The 20786-nt window shown below is 45.4% G+C and overlaps 1 protein-coding gene across 6 annotated transcripts in view; it reads right to left on the bottom strand.

Moving 5' to 3' along the window:
• DNAH9 (dynein axonemal heavy chain 9) overlaps nucleotides 1–20786 on the bottom strand; it is a 392319-nt gene that overhangs the window by 153066 nt on the left and 218467 nt on the right. For all 6 annotated transcript variants that reach the window (XM_050919194.1, XM_050919196.1, XM_050919197.1 and 3 more), the window contains 4 exons: nucleotides 20282–20401; nucleotides 10659–10847; nucleotides 2910–3145; nucleotides 695–817 (listed from right to left, as the gene is read on the bottom strand). In XM_050919194.1, the coding sequence (XP_050775151.1) occupies nucleotides 695–817; nucleotides 2910–3145; nucleotides 10659–10847; nucleotides 20282–20401 (668 nt within the window). The remainder of the gene's footprint in view (nucleotides 1–694; nucleotides 818–2909; nucleotides 3146–10658; nucleotides 10848–20281; nucleotides 20402–20786) is intronic.

The raw sequence follows: 20786 nt of genomic DNA, 5'->3' as shown, positions 1-20786 counted from the left end.
GATAGCATCCAAAGAATCCCAAAGTTAAGTTCACCACAAAGCTCTGCACACACACTTCTATTTGTTGCTATTATTTGAACACAGGTCTAACAACACAGTCATTTTAATCCCACTCGAAAAGAAGCAAAAAAGGAAACACTGCTCTCTTGTCTCTTTGTATGAATATTTTCATGCTGAAAGGCACCTGGTCATTATCCCAAGAACCATCTCCTAGTATTTACTGCTCCCTGTATTCCTGATACTTAAAGCTGCAACTTTATTCCGAAATAGCCAATAACAAGGATGGACAACATGAGGGCATCTTTTCTTCACAATCTGTGTGACAATAACTTGAAGGAAAATTACCCCACCTATAGACATTAGGAATGTCCAGAGGTGTCTTTGCCACATAAGGGGAGAGAGAGATTTGTTTCTATACAGGGAGCCAAGTGATTAAGGGTACTGACTAATTAAGAGAGCTAAAGGTTTATTTCAACTCCAAGTGACTATGTATGATTGCCATAATTTAAAATCTCACCACCAGTCCCAAAGGCAGAACACGAGTGAAGTGAGAAACATACACACACACACCAAGGTTGGGCAAAGGCAAGACATTAGCATAAAGAGCCCATCTCTTCTCCTGCCGACACTGGAAAAAGGCTAGACAGTGAGATGGCCACAGACACATATTTCATTCAATCTCCCAGACTCTCACCTTCCTTTCTTGATTGTTTCTCGGCCAAGTAATGCTCCCAAAACTGGATCCACAGATTCCTCCAAGTTTTCAATCAAAACAACTTCACCTGCAGCAAGGGCTTGTTCCATGGTGTCCAAATACCTAGCACAAATGGCATTGGTACAATATCAGCATTCAGCACAGACTTTACTCACAGCAGCAAGGACCATGAGCCCAGAGGGATGCCAGAGAAAGCTGTGGAACACCACTGAATAATGAAAATACAACAAAAATGAAGAGGGGCAAGAGTGGGGGAGTCAATTGGCCTTCTGTAGAAAAACCAATGGGGTTTCTACTACAGTTCATAGAGAGCTTGCGGACCAGGGTGTCTGTGTATCCATACAGCCTTAGATGGTTAGGCACAGAGTATGTCTACACTGCAAATGCCAGTCATGGTTGCAGTTGTGTGGACACACCCACACTAGTTCGAATCTAGCTAGCTCAGATACCAGAGCAGTGAAGCTACAGCAGCAAAGGCTTCATTGTGGGCTAGCCAATTGAGTTACGCAGGGTTTCACAGCCCCAGTACCCAAACTAGCCAGATTATAGGTAGCTCTGGTATATCTACATGAGCTGCAATCCTACCCCATGACTGCAGTGTAGACAGACCCAGAGGGTGGGTCACATCTAAGAATTCCCTATGGGAACACACAACAATAAAGGAAACACGGTCTGCCAAAGCAAGCACCTTCTGTGGTAGTGCAGATTTTCCCAGCATGTCCTCAGTATGACTTGGATTTCAGCTGACTATGTGTAGTGTTAACTAGCTGGTTCACTACCACTCCCCACTGACACTGCCTGCACACAGGGCCCTTACTGACAACTAAGAGAAACAAACCATTCCTACTCAGAAATAGCTCCCTTAAGATAAGAACAAAGGCCTCACTGGCTACACACAGAGAAGAGTATGTATTATGAAGCTGAACTAGAGAGGTCTAGAATTTGCTGGTAATCACTACCTCCAAGAATTAACACCAGGTCAATGGGAATATAGTGATACAAGGCCTCTGTACAGTATGGTGTGTACACAGCCTCCCTCTCAACCAGCCCTTCTTAATGCCCTCTTAGCCACCTGCACAGGATCATTCTGTTTTGGAATGGCATGATGTTACCTGATGCTTCCCCAGCATCCTATGTAAGCCAGCCAAAGGTGGGGGTGAATGGAGGTATTTGATTCTTCTCATTGTACCTCCAAATAAAGTGTCCTTCTGTGCATAACTGGCACCCTGGCATGCAGCTGGAGATAGGGAAAGGAGGGACTGCACCACAGGGCAGGCAGTGATGGCAGAGTGGACCTTATGGGATTTTTTCTGTTCCCACCTAGATGTCGAGATGCCGCCTTCACTTTCATCACTTCATATTTTACTGCTTTAAACAACTAAAACTCATGAGCAGCCAGGAGCACTCTCCTGGGTCTCTTACAACCCTTTCAAACCCCCATCTGATTGGCCTGTTTCTGGGACTGGAATTCCAATCAGTCAATCACCTTGATCCTCTTTGAAACTGATGATGTTTCAGCACTGAGTGGTCAGTCTGACCCATTTGACAATCCTCTTGCCCAGCCAATGAGCAGCAGAAACAGTAGATGGGAGTTCTTTCCATATACATCTTGTCCCTACTCCTCCTTTGTCTTTAACCCTGAATTCTTTGCAAGGCCCCATTAAATGGCAGAGGGAGTGGGACTGGCAGTTTCCTTAACCCCCCGATGAATATGGCAGCTCTATTCTATTTGCTTTGGCTGTCGTCCTTTCTAGGACCTGTAGAAGTGAGATCTGCTCTGCCTTTGTCCCACTGTGGAATGGAGTCAGCTGGGGCAGAATATAAGGCATGTGCTAACACAACGGGAGCCTGAAATGCATTAAGGCCACAGAGTTGAGAGTTACCATCCCAAGTGCATAAGACTGGTATCCAGGTGGGCCCACATACATCTTTTTTCTTCTCCTTTTCCATTTTAAGGCAGTTTCTATTGCAACTAGGCCAAACATTGAACAATCCCGCTTATGTTTAAACAGAAATCATCTTGGTAATGAAAAAATCAGGTTAGTACACAAACAACTTTGGGAGCTTTCCCAGCCACTCTAGTTTGCTCCACTTACACTGTCCTTACACTGAAGATAAACACACACAGTACCTCAAGTTTGACACTGTAGCTAGCAATTCAAATATATGATTCTCTATGGTGGCTTGCATTTACCCTTTCTGCCCGATTCTGATCACTCTGAGATCTTCGCCATACTTGGTTTTGATCCATTTGATACCCTGGAGTTGGGGATCAACCATAAGGGGCCACCGTTCACAGTTTGTGAGGATTGTGGCATTTTCCGTGGACATCCGATCAGCTGGAAGGCCTTCGTTCTGCCAGGCTGCTATATCAGCATCATCCGTCAGCATTGTCAGGGGGTCTAATGATGGAGTTACAGGGACTGGAACCTGAAAGAAAGGAGGTATGTCCCCCGGCACATTGTTAAAAACTTGTGGAAGAAACTGCTACATATTCCAAGAATGGGCAAGCAGAGCCGAATCTAGCAATTTAGCTTAAGCATTATTTGTTAGTGGCCTACAGTTTTACAGGATGGTTTTGATCTAGCATTAAAAGCCTCACTCATCCCTGTTATATAGAAAAAAACAAAGAATAATGCCTGCAGCATGCTAAGCACACCAAATCATCACAGCTAAGCAGAGCAGGTTCAGATCACAAATTTCCATGTACAAACTCCTTGAAACAACAATTTTGAAGAGTATAATTAACATCCTCATAGGCCTGCTGTTGTGTTGCTAAATTACATTAGCAGTTCTAGAAACGCTTCTGCGACAGGGAAGCCCCTCTCTGGGCCAGCTATGTTTACCTAGGAAACCTGGATGTGACAACTGATAAGCAAGCATTACCAGCTATGGGAAATGGAGGTGCCATCACTTTTAGTGAAGCTATACGGTTTGTCTCTTTACATTTCTAGCAGGAAGTCAGGCAGCAGGAGGGAAATTCTAGAAGTTCTGCAGTAAAGCAGAGAGACAGGATGGCTTTAAGGATAATACTGGCGTTCTTATTCTAATAGAGTTCCTTGTTCAGTATTATAGAAAGAGGGAGTTACTTACGTGTAACTGGAGATCTTTCAAGATGTGTGGTCCCTTTCTGTATTCCACTGTGTGTTTACATATGTGCACCATGCACCCAGAGCCGGAGAATTTGAAAGTAGCATCGATTGGTACGCACATGCACCCTGGCTTACGTTGTGCCTCTGACTAAGAGGATAAAGGGCAGGATGGACTGACTATCTCTCCAGTTCCTCCTCTGCCATGAACCAGAAAAGATCTGAAGCGGAAGGAAAGGAAAGTGGATAGTGGAATACAGATAGGGACCATACATCTCAAAGAACTTCCACTTACAGATTAGTAACTTCCTCTTTTTCTTCAAGAGACGGTGCCTATTGTATTCCACTGTGGGTGTCTGACAAGCAGTACTTAAGCAGGAGAAGGGCGCAAGGATGCAGACGGTAGAGCTTAGCAGAGGACCACTGTCCCAAAGGAGGCATCACCAGAGGAGTCCTGCACCAGGACATAATGTCTTGCAAATTTATGAACCGAGCCCCACGTGGCCACTTTACAGATACCAAGGATACTTACTTCCTGAAGTGATGCCAAAGTTACTGCTTGTTATCTTGTCAAATGAGTTCTTAACCCTTGGTGGCTGGGGCAAGGGCTGCCCAGAGGATTCAGAGGGCCTGGGGAAAAGCAGGGAGTGGGCATAAAAAGGCGCCACCCACTGTGTCGCTTGTACTCACTGGGTGGCGCTCCGAGTCTTTGGCGGCGGTGGGTCCTTCACTCGCTCCGCATCTTCGGCAGCACTGAAGGACCCAACGCCAAAGTGCTGCTGAAGACCCAGACCGCTGCCGAGTGAGTAAAAATTAAAAAGGTCCCCTACATGCCTCCCCCACCCTGTGTGGCCCTGGCTGGGGGGAAGGTTCAATAGCTGGTAGCAGAACAAAATGCAGCCAGAGATTCATTAGTAGATTCTCTGGGTGGAGATGGTGCACCCCCTGATTCTTTCTGCCACAGAGATGAATAGTCTCCGGGATTTCCTAATTGGATTTGCTCTTTGCAGGGAAAAGGCCAAGGCCTGCTGAACATCGAGGGAATGGAGTCTTTGTTCCTCTGTGAAAGTGTGCAGTTTTGGAAAGAACACAGGAAAGTGAATCGATTGGTTAAGGTCAAATTCTGACACTACTTTGGAGTGAATTTGGAGTGTAGATGCAAAGAAACCAAATCCTTCTAGAATATACTATAAGGAGGATTCATCATCATTGCTCCAAGCTTGCCAGCCCTTCCAGCTGAATTGATGGCTATGAGGAAAGCCACCTTCATGGAAAGGAAAAATATGGAACAAGAAGCTAAAGATTCAAAGGTCGATCTTGTGAATGTTGAGAACAAAGTTCAGGTTCCCCTGGAAAGCACACTTCTGAATAGGCAGGAAGGTTGTGATTAGACTTTTCCAGTATCTCGTAGTTGGATGTGTGAAGACCAAGTAGCCCTGAGAAGATGGATGGTACACTTTGCTATTTTCCTAGATGAGAGGAGTATCTGCAGTTTCTGGGAGAATGTTCCTTTGATGTGCCCAAGAAGAAAGTGCCTCTATTTAAGTAACATCTTTCTACTATTACAAAGGATGTCACATGGCTGTGGAGTATAAATGTTCTAAGGATGATGCCCATCCAAACACCAAGCCCTGCAGTGTAGTTGATACAGATCAAGAGGCTTGATCTTGTCATTCCACAGGGTCAGGAGCTCAGGCAACATTGGGAGGATGATTGGTAGACAAGATGAGATGCGCAGGAGGCTGGGAAACCAAAAATGTCTGGTCCAGTAGGGGGCCATCAGGATGACCTGTGCCTGTCTTGCTGGATTTTGCGCATAACTCATGGCAGGAGAAGTAGAGAACAGAAGGCATAGTCTGAACTAGTTCAACCAAGGAAGAAGTAGAGGGTCACCTTGGGAATGGTAATATGGTCCTGTCTGATGAGGAAAGGAGAAAGAATACGCCCATGCATGCCTGATGAGGATTTGTGCACCATAGGAGGGAAGACACTGCCTTGGCTGGAACTGTTACCATGGTGATCATGGGATGGCAGTTTGGAAAGTATACCATTGCCTTCAAACATGGCTGCAGTCAAAGGTGGAGCTGTAGAAACAGGGTGATGTAAGTGCATAAGGCCATATGACCTAAGTGAGACTGACATGTCTTGACTGGTACTCAAGGGTTGTCTGTGATCTGAGTTATATTATTGCTTATGGTCTGGAACCTGTCCTTGGGCAAGTTCGCTCTTGTGGTGATAAAATTGAAGGTGTCTCCAATAAAGTCCAGAGATTGTAAGAATAGATTTTTGTGGTGTTTATGCTGACTCCTAGTGAGGAGAGGAGGTGCAGCATTATAGAAGTTGAAACATAGGCTTCCTGGCAGGACTTGGCGACAAGGAGCCAGTCATCGAGGTAGGGGAAGACAACAAGACTGCAACATCTGACGTGAGCTACTACTACCAAGAAAAGCTTGGTAAAGATTCCAGGGTTGGTTGCTATGCTGAAAGGGAGAACTCTGTATTGAAAATGGCCGAAGCCAACCATGAATCTGAGGAAGCATCTGTGAGCGGGATGAATGTCTACATAAAGTAGGTGTCCTTCAGATCTAGGGCTGTAAACCACATGCCCTTTTCTAAAGATGGGATTATAGATGGCAACGTGACCATGCAACACTTGAGTTTCTGAATGAAGTAGTTGAGATGGTGCACGTAAAGGTCTCTATCCATGCTTCTTTTTGAGTACCAGGAAGAAAGTCAAGTAAAACCCACTCCCATGTTCTAATAGGGAGCCCACCTCTTGTTTGAGAATACTCTTGTGAGAGCGATCCTCAAAGCAGGGTGAGGAGTGGGGTTTTGGGGGAGGTGGGCATGCAAATTCTATCATATAGCCAGAGTGGATGAAGTTCAGCATCTGTCTGTCTGTTGTTATTGCACTCCAGGTGTTGAAAAAGTGTGCTGTATGACCGCCAAATTGTGAGTGGGGATTGAGAGGTGTTGGGTTTAGTGGTTCTCAGCTCTGAAACTCCTATAAAAAATAATGTCAAGTCAGAGCAGAGATTCAGATAGAGCCTATTGCCAAGGGTGTGAGGAAGCAGCTCTTGTGAACCTTCTGCCTCTTGTGTGGTTGTTCAAAGGGCCTCTGGTGGAAAATCTTCCTCTTTGGGGGAGGCATATATATCCCTAGGGAGCAGAGGCTAGCCCTAGAGTCCTTCAGGGTATTGAGGGACTTGTCTGCCTTTTGGTTGAAGAGTTGTGGTTCACTAAAGGGGAGATCCTTGAATGGACCTCCCTAGGGAACTCTGACGCATGGAGCTATGACTCCCTGAACATAACAATGGCAGTAGCAATAGGTCTAGAGGAGGTATCAATGGCATTTACTGTGGATTGGCAATTTGAACTGGTTATCAGTTTGCCTTAATCTATCAGAGCTTGAAAAAGAGCTCTGTCCAGATGTGAGGAAGGCTGTCAGTAAATTCTGAAAATCTGGCATAGTTTAGGAAGTCATATTTAGCCATTACATAAGTACGGCCAGACTGAGTCAGACCAAAAGTCCATCTACCCCAGTATCCTGTCTTCCGACAGTGGCCAATCCCAGGTGCCCCAGAGGGAATGAACAGAACAGGTAATCGTCAAGTGATCCATCCCGTGCTGCCCAATCCCAGCTTCTGGCAAACAGAGGCTAGGGACACCATCTTTGCCCATCCTGGCTAATAGCCATTGATGGACCTATCCTCCATGAATTTATCTAGACTTGGGACATACTAACTCCTCATGGACCAAGCTGATGGTCTTGCTCAGCACTAAATCCAACTTTTGGAAGTGGATTTAGAGGAAGACAGTCTCATACTTTTAAGAGTGCTTCCTGGATTCCTGACAAGATCCCACCAGGGGTTCTGTGGGGATAGACTCTGCCACACCAGAGTCAGATTTCGCATCAGAAGGAGCATCCTTGATGAATCAGGTCAATATACAGAGGATACTCCCTAGCCTGGATCTGTTTGAGGCCTCATGACCTTCTCCACAAGGTGTATCCAAAGGAGATCCAGTGGATATAGTGTATTTAGATTTTCAGAAAGCCTTTGACAAAATCCCTCATCAAAGGCTCTTAAGCAAAATAAGCTGTCATGGGATAAGAGGGAAGGTTCTCTTATGGATTGGTTAAAAGATAGGAAACAAAAGGTAAGAATAAATGGTCAGTTTTCAGAATGGAGAGAAGTAAATAGTGGTGTCCCCTAGGGATCTGTAGTGGGCCCAGTTCTATTTAACATATTCATAAATGATCTGGAAAAAGGGGTAAACAATGAGGTGGCAAAATTTGCAGATGATACAAAACTACTCAAGATAGTTAAGCCCCAGGGAGATTGTGAAGAGCTACAAAAGTATCTCACAAAACTGGGTGACTGGTCAACAAAATGGCAAATGAAGTTTAATGTTGATAAATGCAAAGTAATGCACATTGGAAAACATAATTCTAACTATACATTTACAATGATGGGGTCTAAATTAGCTGTTACCACTCAAGAAAGACATCTTGGAGTCATTGTGGATAGTTCCCTGAAATCATCCACATAATGTGCAGTGGCAGTCAAAAAAGCGAACAGAATGTTGGGAATCATCAAGAAAGGGATATATAAGAAGACAGAAAATATCATATTGCCTCTATATAAATCCATGGTACGCCCACACCTTGAATACTGCATGCAGATGTGGTCGCCCCATCTCGAAAAAGATATCTTAGAATTGGAAAAGGTTCAGAAAAGGGCAACAAAAATGATTAAGGGTATAGAATGGCTTCTGTATGAAGAGAGATTAAGAAGACTGGGACTTTTCAGCTTGGAAAAGAGGCAACTAAGGTGGGATCTGATAGAGGTCTATAAAATCATGAGTGATATAGAGAAAGCAAATAAGGAAGTGTTATTTACTCCTTCTCATAATACAAGAACAAGGGGCCACCAAATGAAATGAATAGGTAGCAGGTTTAAAACAAACACAAAAATATTTTTTCACATGACGCACTGTCAACCTCTGGAACTCCTTGCCAGAGGGTGTTGTGAAGACCAATACTATAATGGGGTTCAAAAGGGAGCTAGATAGATTCATGGAAGATAGGCCCATCAATGGCTATTAGCCAGGATGGGCAGAAATGGTGTCCCTAGCCTCTGTTCGCTAGAAGCTGGGATTGGGTGACAGGGCATGGATCACTTGTTGATAACCTGTCTGTTCATTCTCTTTGGGGCACCTGCCATTGGCCACTGTCAGAGGGCAGGATACTGGGCTTGATGGACCTTTGGTCTGACCCAGTATGGTTGTTCTTATGGTCTTATGACCAAGTTCCCACCCTTCCAGGGTATGGTTGGGGAATGATTGGTAGATACTGCACCTCACTGTGATGTGGGCTTGCCCAAGGGAGTCCAGGCAGTACTGGTGGTTATCGCTGACCGAGAAGGATCACTGGCAGGAAGCACAGAATTTAAAACCCAGAGTCCTGGTCATAGTCCAGTACCCAAACGGGTATGTGGGAAGGGGAGGTGTCCCCCCCAAAGAGACTAAATCTAAACTCTAAGAGATCTATAAAACACTAAACTAAAAAATGTACAAGCTATTAAAACATTTACAAAGCTAAATGCAAATCTTATCTTGCAGGATGAAGCTGAAGCTAGTTCTGCCCCGGATCACATGGCAGTGAGAAGGAACTGGTGAGATGGTTGGTCCCCCACCCCGCCCTTCATCCCCTCAATCAGAGGCACGAGGAGAGTCAGCGAGCATGCGCAGACCAACAGACACTACTTTCAGATTTTCCATCCCCAGGCACATGATGTGCATGTGTAAACTCACAGTGGAAGAGGGACCATCTCTTGAAGAAGGGGGGACATATCATGATTTTTTGCCATCATCACTTGGCACCTGTTGCTTTCTCAAACTTCCAAGTATGGGGATCACTCCGCTCAGTTTTTGCTATATTAAAAAGCCTCTACGCATTTCACATCTGCTTGTAATGTTCACTAAGTTACTGTTGCACAAAGGCTCAACCCTGCAAATTGCTGAACACTCTGGTTCCGATTCAGCATAGCACAAGTGGCTCCACTGAAAACACTTTGTGACAAAGCCACCAGTTATGTCTGACTTACTCCTGCCTGCATCAGGTCACTGACAGGTGATGTGGGCAAAACACGCTGGCAAGCCAGTCCACCTGAACCATGAAGTGAAGGCAGGACTTTTGACACATCAAGGTAGCCCCAAATCCAGACAAACCGAAGGGCCAGTCCATATTTCCCATGAGATACACATAGAAACGTGCAGCAAAGTAATCATGAAGCCAGCACCAACTCCATGCACAAGGATACGGAGCTCTCATGCCCACCTGCAGGCCTAGAATAGGGCTAGACCTCTGGGGCCCATGTGGCCTTATGGGGCCCAGTCGCTTGCTATGTTCCTCCCTCCAGTCTCTTTTCCCTTTGGGAGCCTCTCTCTTACTCCTGGCCAAAATTCTACAGGGCTAACACTGAGGCCACCTCCAGAGCAGCCTCAGCTCCCAGTGGCTCAGTGTATGCTGTGGATGCGCTGCACCTCTGAAAACCAGTCACATTTACAACTAAATTGCTAGGAGGGAGGAGGGGTAGCAACCCCATTGAGAATGAGGACAGATTACTGCCCCCGCCCAGAGCAAGGCGGGACCAGGGACCGGACAGTGAGCTCAAGAATCACCATCTGGTTACTGGTGTGCATGTAGAGCAGTACAACTATGTGTTGCCTCTTACTCGGGCCTGTGGCAAACTCTCAATGGAAGCCACTGTTCGTCAGCGATTCCTTGGGTGTCAGACATTATGCTCCTGTAAGAGACAGGACAATGGTTATCCTAAGTAGTCAGTGCTTACTTTTAGTTGGCGCAAGTATGGCCTCCAGACTCCATCCATCAGGTCTTGTCTGTATTTCTTTGTAAAGTAACCCAGGTAGGAGACGAAGGCTGTGATTAGTAAGACATCTCCACACAACGTACTCTCCTGCTCTTTGAAGTCTTTCACAGCCTCTGCCCATCTCACGTTTTCAGAGGCGAGTCCCCCAACCTAAAATTCCAAAATAAAATTAACCTTTAGATGGACTCCTTGAGCATTTTTTCGATGCACAAGCACTTTAACACATCTTGTCACTCTTTGACTTCAAATAATATTTGATATGTTTTTAAAAACAAAGATGGAAAGATTTGTTAGGCATTTTGCCCATTCCTCCTCATCCACTGAAAGACCACCCCCTACAGTACATCCCTAGGCCATTTGCCAGTCTAGCTGTGCATGACCCAAGAAAAGGATCCACCACTTTGTTGGTAAGAATATTCCTCTCTTTACAAGGAAGTTTTACGGAGTACACTGGCAAAAATGTTCATTTCCACAGTTTCATCCATTCACTCCTAGTCACATCCCCTGGACCACACTCAGTAATTCCTCTCCCTCCTTGAGATTTAGATCTTTCAGATAGTTATCATTACCCCAATTCACGTCTCATTTGGCCAAGATATACTCAGGATTATTTTAATTGCATCTAATTTCTATTCTTCATAAACCATTTGGTCTTCGTCTTGCTCTTTGCTAAGGTCTCAGTCCTGCAAACACTTAACTTTAAACCCATCACTAGTCCACTAAAGCAAATCTCTGCACATGTCACTCGTGTTAGATTCCTGAGGAATGTACATGCACTCAAGCTGTGATCTTACCAGTCTCGCAGAAAGGGACTAGCATGAGCAGGATGTCTCCATCAGTCAGCAGTGTTGCCAACTCCTGTGGCTTCATTACAAGACTCATGAAATTTGGTACTTTTCTTAAGGCTCCAGCTCCTTGTATGATTACAAGAGACTCTTGGCTTCCATTTTTTAATTTTTTTAAAGGTTCTCACCCTCCCGGTCATGGAGAAAAGCTTGAAAACCTGAACTGAATGTGCCTCCCAGATTTAGGAAGCAAAAGGTACAGAAAAAGAGCCCAAATATATTACTTGTAAAAAATCCCATGATTTTCAGCCAAGTTTGTGATTTCTGAATGCCTAGAGTTGGCAATACTGGAGGTTGCAGCCCCAAATCACATTCCTTTTCCTTGCTGCAACGGTGCTCTGAACCGCTATATCTAAATCCCAGGTCATCCTCAGCAGTGGTGCTTTGTGTTGCTTTCGCCCACTGAAAGGCCTGCCTACATTTGGGATGATTTTCCCCTACATATATTCCCTTTCACTTTTCTAGATTAAATCTGTTTTCTGTCCATTTTTCAAAAGCCTCCAAGGCCCTTTGTGTGATTTTTCTCCCTTACTTGGTATTTGCAAAGTCTCTCCAACTAAGGAGCTCATGAAAATGTCATTCATATGCTGCTTTCTCCGTCTTCAGATCACTAATAAGGCGCTAAATAAAACAAGACCTAACATGGATCCTTATCATGCCCCTGGCAGACATCTTTCCAACTAAGCACACTACAGTTCTTGGTCCTTTAGCCAAGTGGAGATCCATGGGACAGTACTTCCATCCAAGCCAATTTGAATTAATTCTGTGAGTTTCTTTACTAAAATTCAGATATAAAAATTTGATTAAAGTAAATGTTTGAAATGAAATATACACAAGTTGAGAGGGAAGGTACTGTACATCTGGGGTCAGGCTTGGGTTATGGGGAGTTACAGATATCATTTGCAAGGATGAAAAGATACATACATATCGCATAACCAGCATAAACCGAGATTGGAGTGCAAGGGTTTTTAAAGTGTCAGTGGATAAGTGGGCTCGGGTACGCCATCCATGGAATGAATAAGGAGTCCAAGTCAGTATCGGTGGAGCGGATAGGTACATGGGTGGGGTGCGTCCCTTGGTTAGTCAGGGAAGGAAGTGGGTTATTTCCCTGGTCGGCTGTCTTGATTACTCAGTGTGGTATTGGTGTCCGGTGATGTGTTTGGTATACATGTCTCTGGACCGCCTGATGGTCTCGGACACCATGAGCTGTCTCTTGAGTCGGGCATAGCGTTGACTGACCCCACACGCTCTCAGAACCAGCTCGCTGCGGGGGTCCCACGAGCCCAAGGCTCCCACGATCAGGGCGTGTACCTGGACTTCGTAGTCCTGGGTTCTCAAGGTCTCGGCCAGCGGGGCATACTTCAATTCCTTCCGTACTCGGGCCTCGTGGAAGGCCGGTGACCAGTTTTCAAAAGGCACCGTGATGTCTAACTGAGGTTTAAGGATCCAAACTCATACAGGCTGAGGGGGCTGGGAGAACACATAATGTACAGCAGCTAAGATTCCTGTGGCCTGGCCCCTGAGTTCAGCCTTCCAACTTCCATCATCATGGGAAGGCCTTTCCCTATTGTCATTTTCACTGACCCTGCTGTCAGCCCTTCCTCAGGTCCCAAATTACCCTGGATTCTGTCCATCTTCTTTTGCTCCTGCCACTGGTTTCCACATGCCTGACAGCAGGTGGAGAATCCTGGTGGTTGTCCTTTGCCCTTTGGGTCATATCCTTCTGGCATGAGGAGGCAGCAGCAAGCCTGTCATTGTTTCATATCTGAATCACAGCTGGCCAAGGCCACGGCATGTCCACAGAAAGAGGCCAACCAGGATCACGGGCTTCTTTATCTACGCTGGTGGCTTCCAGTGCCCTTGGATCACTCAACTCCCTTGGTCTTATCTTCCTGCAGCTCCTCAAAGACTGAAAACTGCAGGGGTGATTTGAATGGCTTGATGTGAAGACAGCTGCTGCAGCCTGCAGTTGCTCAGAGGAATTTCATGCATGGTGCTGAATGGTGCACCCCACAGTGCTGCTTTCCAATGGGTTCCCCAAGTCTTCGTTGTGACCAAGAGCCCTTTAAGGTCTGAGTTCTGAGCATGATAACAAGTCATGAAACATATGACTCTGTGTGACAGATCACCTCCTCGAGGTGCCACCCATACCTCTGCAATCTGGTTGCAAGGGGATCTCCACTGCATGGTGGCTCCCAGTGCCCTTGGATCACTCACCTCCCTTGGTCTGAAGCTGCCTGACTTTGCTGCCCTTCTGGGCAAGCTGCAAGGCCTCTCTGTCTGTTCTGGCTTTTCCAGAGAGGTGTGAAGAGTGGGAAGGGCTCTCAGGAGTGGTTGGGAGCGTTCTTAGCCACGTATCTGATGTTATGTGAATTCTGAGCATTACCGAGGTATGTGTTTTCAAATCTTTCCTTACCGCACCAAAAGACATTGCAGCAGCACACTGTGTTCAGCAAAAGGAACAGTTTTGTTCCTTACCACATCCTCCCATCCATTCCAGGGTGCACACTCTGTGGGGCAGGCAATGTGTCTGTATATATCCGCTGAGGTAATCTAAATAACAATATTAATGGATAATCCTTGTTCTCCTTATCAAAGCACAGGGACAGTACATGCTTCTCTAAATACTCTTATCTCTTAGCAAAATATGTGACTGTCAGGGCTGGAAAATGTGCTCAGCACCAAGAGATGGAAGACTCTGTCCCCTGGCCAGACACCAGCATGGAAGATGCTGCCCTTCTCAGTGGAGTCCAGGGACGTCACACAGCACACTCCACCTTCCTGGCTGCTTGGGAGGGAGTGCTGGATTCCTGGGGCCTCACATTTATGTACAGCTCCGGCTGGCAGGTGTCTGACAATTGAGACAGCTCCCCAGTCAGTTTCTCTCTCCTCCTCTCACTCCCTAGGATGTAGGCCTTGCTGGAGCCTGGGGCATAACTAATGGTGTGAACCAAAGCAGGCCTGGCCTTGGCATAACAACAACACATTAGGTATCAGATAATCAAGTAAGCACATTCCTGACCAGAGAGGATGTGCAAGAACACCCAGAGTTCTCAAGTAACTATGTAAACACACTCTTAAGAGATGGTACCAGGACACACTGACCCCTTCTAAGACAAGGATGGCATGGCAGGATAATGGCTAAGGATGTTTTGTTCGAACTAGCAGGTACAAGGAGAAGGGTTGTAACTAGCAATGTCTGGAGAGTAACACGTAACTTGCTTGTATCAGTGCATAAAGAAAGTCATAGGAGGACAATCCTTATCCAGCCAAGGAGGCAGTGTCTTGGTGCAGCCAAAAGGGCATGCAGGTCACAGGGAAGAGAATAGTGAGAGCTAACTTTCTTTTAAAGGGATGGGAGGCCACAATCTAGTGGCTTCACAGGGGGGTTTAATTTCCTATTTCCAGCCCTTCCTGAGGACATAGCTTTGACAGGCTCTGGCGGGGCTGGAGCTGGAGCTCAGCTCTTTCAGCCAGAAGGATGGACAGACATGGTCCAGAGGAATTCTTAGGGATTCTGGAAAGGACAGAAGAGCCTTATGCCCAGGAAAGTTAAGTCCTCTGGGTTTCTAGGCTGAGAGTCCAGATTTACATCCCCTTCTCCCTTTCATTGTGTGTTGTTATTTTACAGACAAGGCAAAGCTAGTTTCCAAGTGGGGCTGCATTTCTCTTGGCAACATGGGAGGCTAGGACAACCTGTGTTTCTCAACACAACAACATGCTGTACAGGGGCAGGGACCATTTTCATCTCAATTGTATTAGTCCAATGCCATGTAAATCCCAACGATGAGTGGCAGGATAAAAAATCCTGGTTAGAAATATAATGCCTGAAGTCAAAAAATGTCCTGCATATGGCCACTAAACAAAGCCCTGCACTCTACCAGCTCTCTCTTAATTACAAGACCATTCTACATGCTAACTCACTGTTCCTGCTCTCTTCTTACACGTTTTAATTGGCTTCACTATGATTGACTTCGACAAGCGCCTTGAAACCTAATCATCTATAAACTCTTTTTCTCTTTGTAAATAAAATACTAAAATGGATTTAGAAATTACTAGTGACACCCACTGGTGAAAAGATGGAACTGTACAACATTTATGCTAGTTTAAATAATGCCACAGAAGAGTACGATGGGGAAAGTGTCTAGTACCTTCTGTTCACTGTTTGTTTTAATTATTTCACTTACTTGGCATGCATGAACTCTGAAAGTGAATTTTCCTAGTATGGATAGTTATGGTTCTCTGATGTTTTAAATGAACTGTTACCAGTGCTACTACTCAGTCTCACCCTTGGAGCGATGATCAGCAGGAGCGGGAGCACCTGGACCATAAAGGATTGCTGCCCATACAGAATCCGAGGTAATGCCAAGTGCCCCGGGCCTGACCATAGACCCTTGGAGCTGAGACTCCAGAGCCAATCCTGTTAGCTGAAGGAGAAATTAAAGATGCCAAAGTCTCCATGCGGCACTGGAATGTAGAATGTCCCTATGGCAGGAGATCTCATGTCTTTTTGTAAATTTTTCTTTGTCTCCAATGTTTCCTAATAAAAATAGTGAGACTAGAATTGCTCCTTCCCAGTACTGCTGACACACCACTTCTCTGCTCCCAGCTTGACAAGGAAGACACCATTTCTATGCCCTCTTTACAACACATCATAATAGCCAAAGTAACTCATTCACAGACATGAGATTTTCACAGAGATGTATGAATCTAATGATTAACTATTTTAAGCTTAGTAAAATCCCAAGCCAAAACCTTCATTTACAATTACAGTTGATGAGAGAGAGCAATGTTATTATCTTTCATATCACTTAAAAAAACCCTATGCAACAAACACATTACTATCAAGTATTGAGGAGATGCACGCTTCATAGCAACCACCTTACCTCTGACCCAAGGATAGGGTTATTTCTTAATTGCTTTTTAAAAATGTATTATTTGTGTTTCCTTGATTTCAGAAACAAAATGTTTCCTTTCAAGTCATTTTGCTAAACTGAAAATATTACCAGTTAACATATTCAGTGAGAGAATTTTGTTAAAGCATTTATAATTGTTGGTTCTTGAGCCTAATTCTGGGCAGTTTAACAGAAAAGGTGTATAACGTTATTCCCGATTACAGTTATGTATGATTGTAGACTTGCACTTCAAGCTGATCAGTATATGCAATTGATTGCACGCGTAGGAGATCAGATTCTGTTCTCAGTCACATTGGTAGAAATCAGGATTACTTGGCTGAAGCCAATGTACAACAAGCGTAAATAAAGGCAGAGATGGAGCCAGAATTTTTAGGTTTCTTTTCTGGAAGGTTTTTTTGTTGTGTTTACATTTTGAGTTTATTGAGGAAAGAACTGTACGTAGTTTTGGATTCAAGTGAAGCTTGGGGTGAAGGGCTGTGCAATTCTTTATACTTCAAAGGAATAACGTGTTAGTTTTGTATGTGGGCAGTGAATAATTGTATCACTCCTGCCTTCAAAAATTGAATCTTGCATGAGCCCTCGTCACAATCTGCCCACTTTTCAAATGCTACAGTGTAATGTGACTTCAGTGGGGAGACAGAGGGTGTCACAGCTCTGGTTGGGCTCTTGGCTGCTCACTAGACTGCCTTGAGGGAACCCAGCCGCTTTATGCCTCTGGGGCCTGAACAGAGCCAAACCACTATCCTACGTGGGGTCCCTAGGCACCTTTGAGGTACAGACTCTGTGGCAAGCACTACTCCTCAGAGCTGGAACCCACTGTCCAGCCGCTTCACCTCTGGACTCAGTGCTGGCTCTTCAGACACCCCCACAGCTTCAATATCCCCTCACAGACCTCCACTCTGAGATGTGAGCCTTCAGGGTTACCTCTTCCAGGGGCCACACATAGGTGTAAATGCTTAACACATCCAGGCTTTGCACAGCCAGCCAACAGATTCTTGCTCTTCAAAGCACAAGACACACTCAAAGAGCACAGAGCACAGCAAACATCCTAACTGCAGTACCCCTCACTAGCTCCCGGCCCCCTCGGGAGTCCTTCGGGACCATCTGTGTTTCAGGCAGGTAGGCAGGGTTCCCTCATCAGACTCCTACATGCTGGGGTGCTTCTCTTTCGTCTTGAGCTAGAGAAAAAGGGCACTCAGAAGAGCAGCTCCTCCCTTTTATACCTTCCAGCCCCCTTTGTCAGGGGACATCCCACTCAGCCTCCTCAGGTGATCACAGACCCCTGCCGGCTCATTTGGTTGCCAAGGTGATCCCTCCCTTGACAAACCAGCTCTCCTTTTGTCCAGGTGCATCCTTTGCTCCAAAACGTCTCTTAGTCTATAAGGTGTCACAGGACTCTTTGCTGCTTTTACAGATCCAGACTAACACAGCTACCCCTCTGACACCTTTGAGAATAGCGGAGCGGCAAGGTTTAACAGCTCTGTTGTTAGGCCTCTGCCACTACCTCTGTTGGAATTTGAGTCCAGCATGGAGGTGAAAGAACAGGAAAGAAAACAGGCTGCACCTTCCAAATGGAGTTTGCAGCTTAGTAAAGACACATTAGATCCCAGAACTGCACGCAGAATTCACAGCTTGTACAACTAGACCTCCCAATCCTCACAGAGGGACACAAAAAAACAGTCATGTTACAAAAGCTCCCAGAGGAGCTCTGTTAAAGTCTTTTCATTTCAAAACATACTTACTAGATTTAAACAAAATGTTCAGAAAACCATCTAGCTGCCAGTGAGATTTAACCCTAGAACTCTGGAAGTGTGAAATGTTCTCTTTCTTCAGATACAAAGGAATCAGCATCAGCCTGAGAATGGGACTGTCTGTTTCAGGTGCTCATCTGCCCCCCGGCCCTTGCCACAGTATCCAAGCACCTCACAGTCTTCAATGCAGTTACCCTCACAACACCCCCAGGAGAGGGGGAAATGCTGCTATTCCCATTGGACAAATAGGGCACAGAGATATGCAGGCACCTAAAGATGCAAACATTTTCCAAAGCACCTAGGTACCTGAAACCAATTGATTTCAATGGGAGTTAGGAAGCCAGGAGCTTTTGAAAACACTACTCAGTGCCGATCTACATCTGTAGGTGCCTGAAGACCTTTACAAACCTCGGTTTAAATGGCCCTCACACAGGCAGGTGTATGGTGGAGCAGGGAACTGAGTGCAAGTCTTCTGCATCTCAGGCTAGCCCCCTAAACTGTCTCCTCTCTGCTGCTGCTAAATAAAGCCTGGAGTGAACACCCCATCTGAGGCACAGCCAGGACTTGGGTCCTCACGGTCTAGCAGCTCTGGCCTCCAGCCATTTGAACTACACAACAATCTGTTTCAGCTCTCCTCTACAGAAACACTTGCATGTCCTTTTCAGCAGCAACCAGCCACACCCATAGAGCTCAGTCCCAATGATGTCCACAGGAGTCTTTCCAGTGCTTCCAAGGGCTTTGGATCAGGTGCATAGTGCCCAGTCCTGCTTCCACTGAAGTCAGCAGCAACAAAATTTATATTGACCTCCAGGGGAACAGGAACAGGCCCCCAAATCACCACATCCAAAATCATTAACACCTTTGCTGAATTACAATGTATCTTCTTCAAATAACCCATATCTGAGGTGAAAAGGAGATTTAACTATATGAAGCAGTAGTGACCAGCTGCTTTTCAGCAAGGGTGGACACAGAGGCATGAGACAAAAGCCAACATTTCAAATCAGGATAATTTTTAAACGATTTGTAACTCAAGAACAGTTTAATGTCTTTTCTTCCAACGTTGAACCCACATTCCCCTTTCCCTTGAGAGTCAATCTGGCTATTTTCAGCACAAACGAGCTTTCTAAGCCAAAGTTACAGGGCCTAAAAATAGAGCTTAATAATAGCAGCTGTTGCACTGTTAGGACTAAATTGTCACTCTGCACTGCAACCTGCATAAGGGATAGCGTGTAGCTGGTTCCCCCTTGCTCCAGAATGGGGGAAGCAGGGAAGTGATTTGTTCCATCCCTTTACCAGCCCGTTTAGTTCCCTCTCCCCCCTGCGAAACACGGTCCTTGTGAGTGAGTGCTCTGGATGGTCCTGTGCTTAGGGCAGTGATTTAGGAAGCCAGGGTTCAAGTTTCTGCTTTGCCATATACTTCCTGTGTGATCCTGGGCAGGCCACTTACTCTTTCTTTCCCTCAGTTCCCCATCTGTGCAATGGGGATAACAGCACCGCCCTGCCTCCCAGGGGTGCTGTGAGGATAAACAAAATCCAGACTGCAGGTGCTCAGACATGACTGCAGCAGGGGGCCACATAAGCACCTTTATGCTTTGCTACTTTCTTCCTCTTATTACTCTTTATTATTTTTTATTAATTTTAAAAACTGGAAAAAATATAAAAAGGTTCATGAGCTTTTCAGTACATCATTACATGGAGAAGTAAATACGGCTCTTGTCTTATTAGCATCTTGTCTTTAGTCCTGCACTTCTGATGCATTGCAAACTGCTCAGAAAATTAAATAACAGAGATAAGAGGCTGTGCCTCTATCATTGTATATGTTCAGTATATTGGAAATGTAAATGTGCATCGAACATACCCAGATGTATACAGAGAGTTATGGGAATGGCCATATCATTAGCACTGGAAGCACTGTAAAATTGTTTTCATGACTAAAGTTTGCAGCGATGCAGGAAATATCATGCATTCTGAAATGTCAGAAGATGCAATGCACTGTGTTCTCACGGTACACATCTCCATAGCACCTGACAACTTCCACTCCTATGATTAAAGTTCAAGCTGTTGATACTCACCAGTCGATTTGCAAGCGAGATGGTGCATGCCGTAGCTTCAGCTTCTTGCTGACATTTCAGTTTGTCTGAAGTAGCCCTCTCAAATTTGGCTGTGAGTTTTGCTAGGTTTTCATTAAGGTGCTGTTAATGAAAAAATCAGAACATCTTCAGCAAAACCCTTTCCATCACATAAGACTGCTACAAAAACTGCTGTGACTGCATGTGTCTCTGCAGTGATGACCCCCTAGCTAGCCTCTCTCTCTGCTATTCTGAATGGCCAGTGCAAAGAGAAAAGGCAGGATTCCTGCACAGAGCACTCATGTCTGGGTCTCAGCCTGCAAGACTGTGAGCATGGCCTGCAACGTGCTGACCACTTGTAGGAGACCCTCAGCACCAGCAGGAGACGTCTCTTAGGCTCTAACTGCAGTTGCCAACCCTCCAGGATTGTCCTGGAGTCTCCCGAAATCATAGAATATAAGGGTTAGGAGGGACCTCAGGAGGTCATCTAGTCTAACCCCTTGCTTCA

Source organism: Gopherus flavomarginatus, chromosome 12 (genome assembly GCF_025201925.1).
Source record: "Gopherus flavomarginatus isolate rGopFla2 chromosome 12, rGopFla2.mat.asm, whole genome shotgun sequence".
Taxonomy (NCBI): Eukaryota; Metazoa; Chordata; order Testudines; family Testudinidae; genus Gopherus; species Gopherus flavomarginatus.
This window is presented reverse-complemented; position numbering and strand designations above follow the sequence as displayed.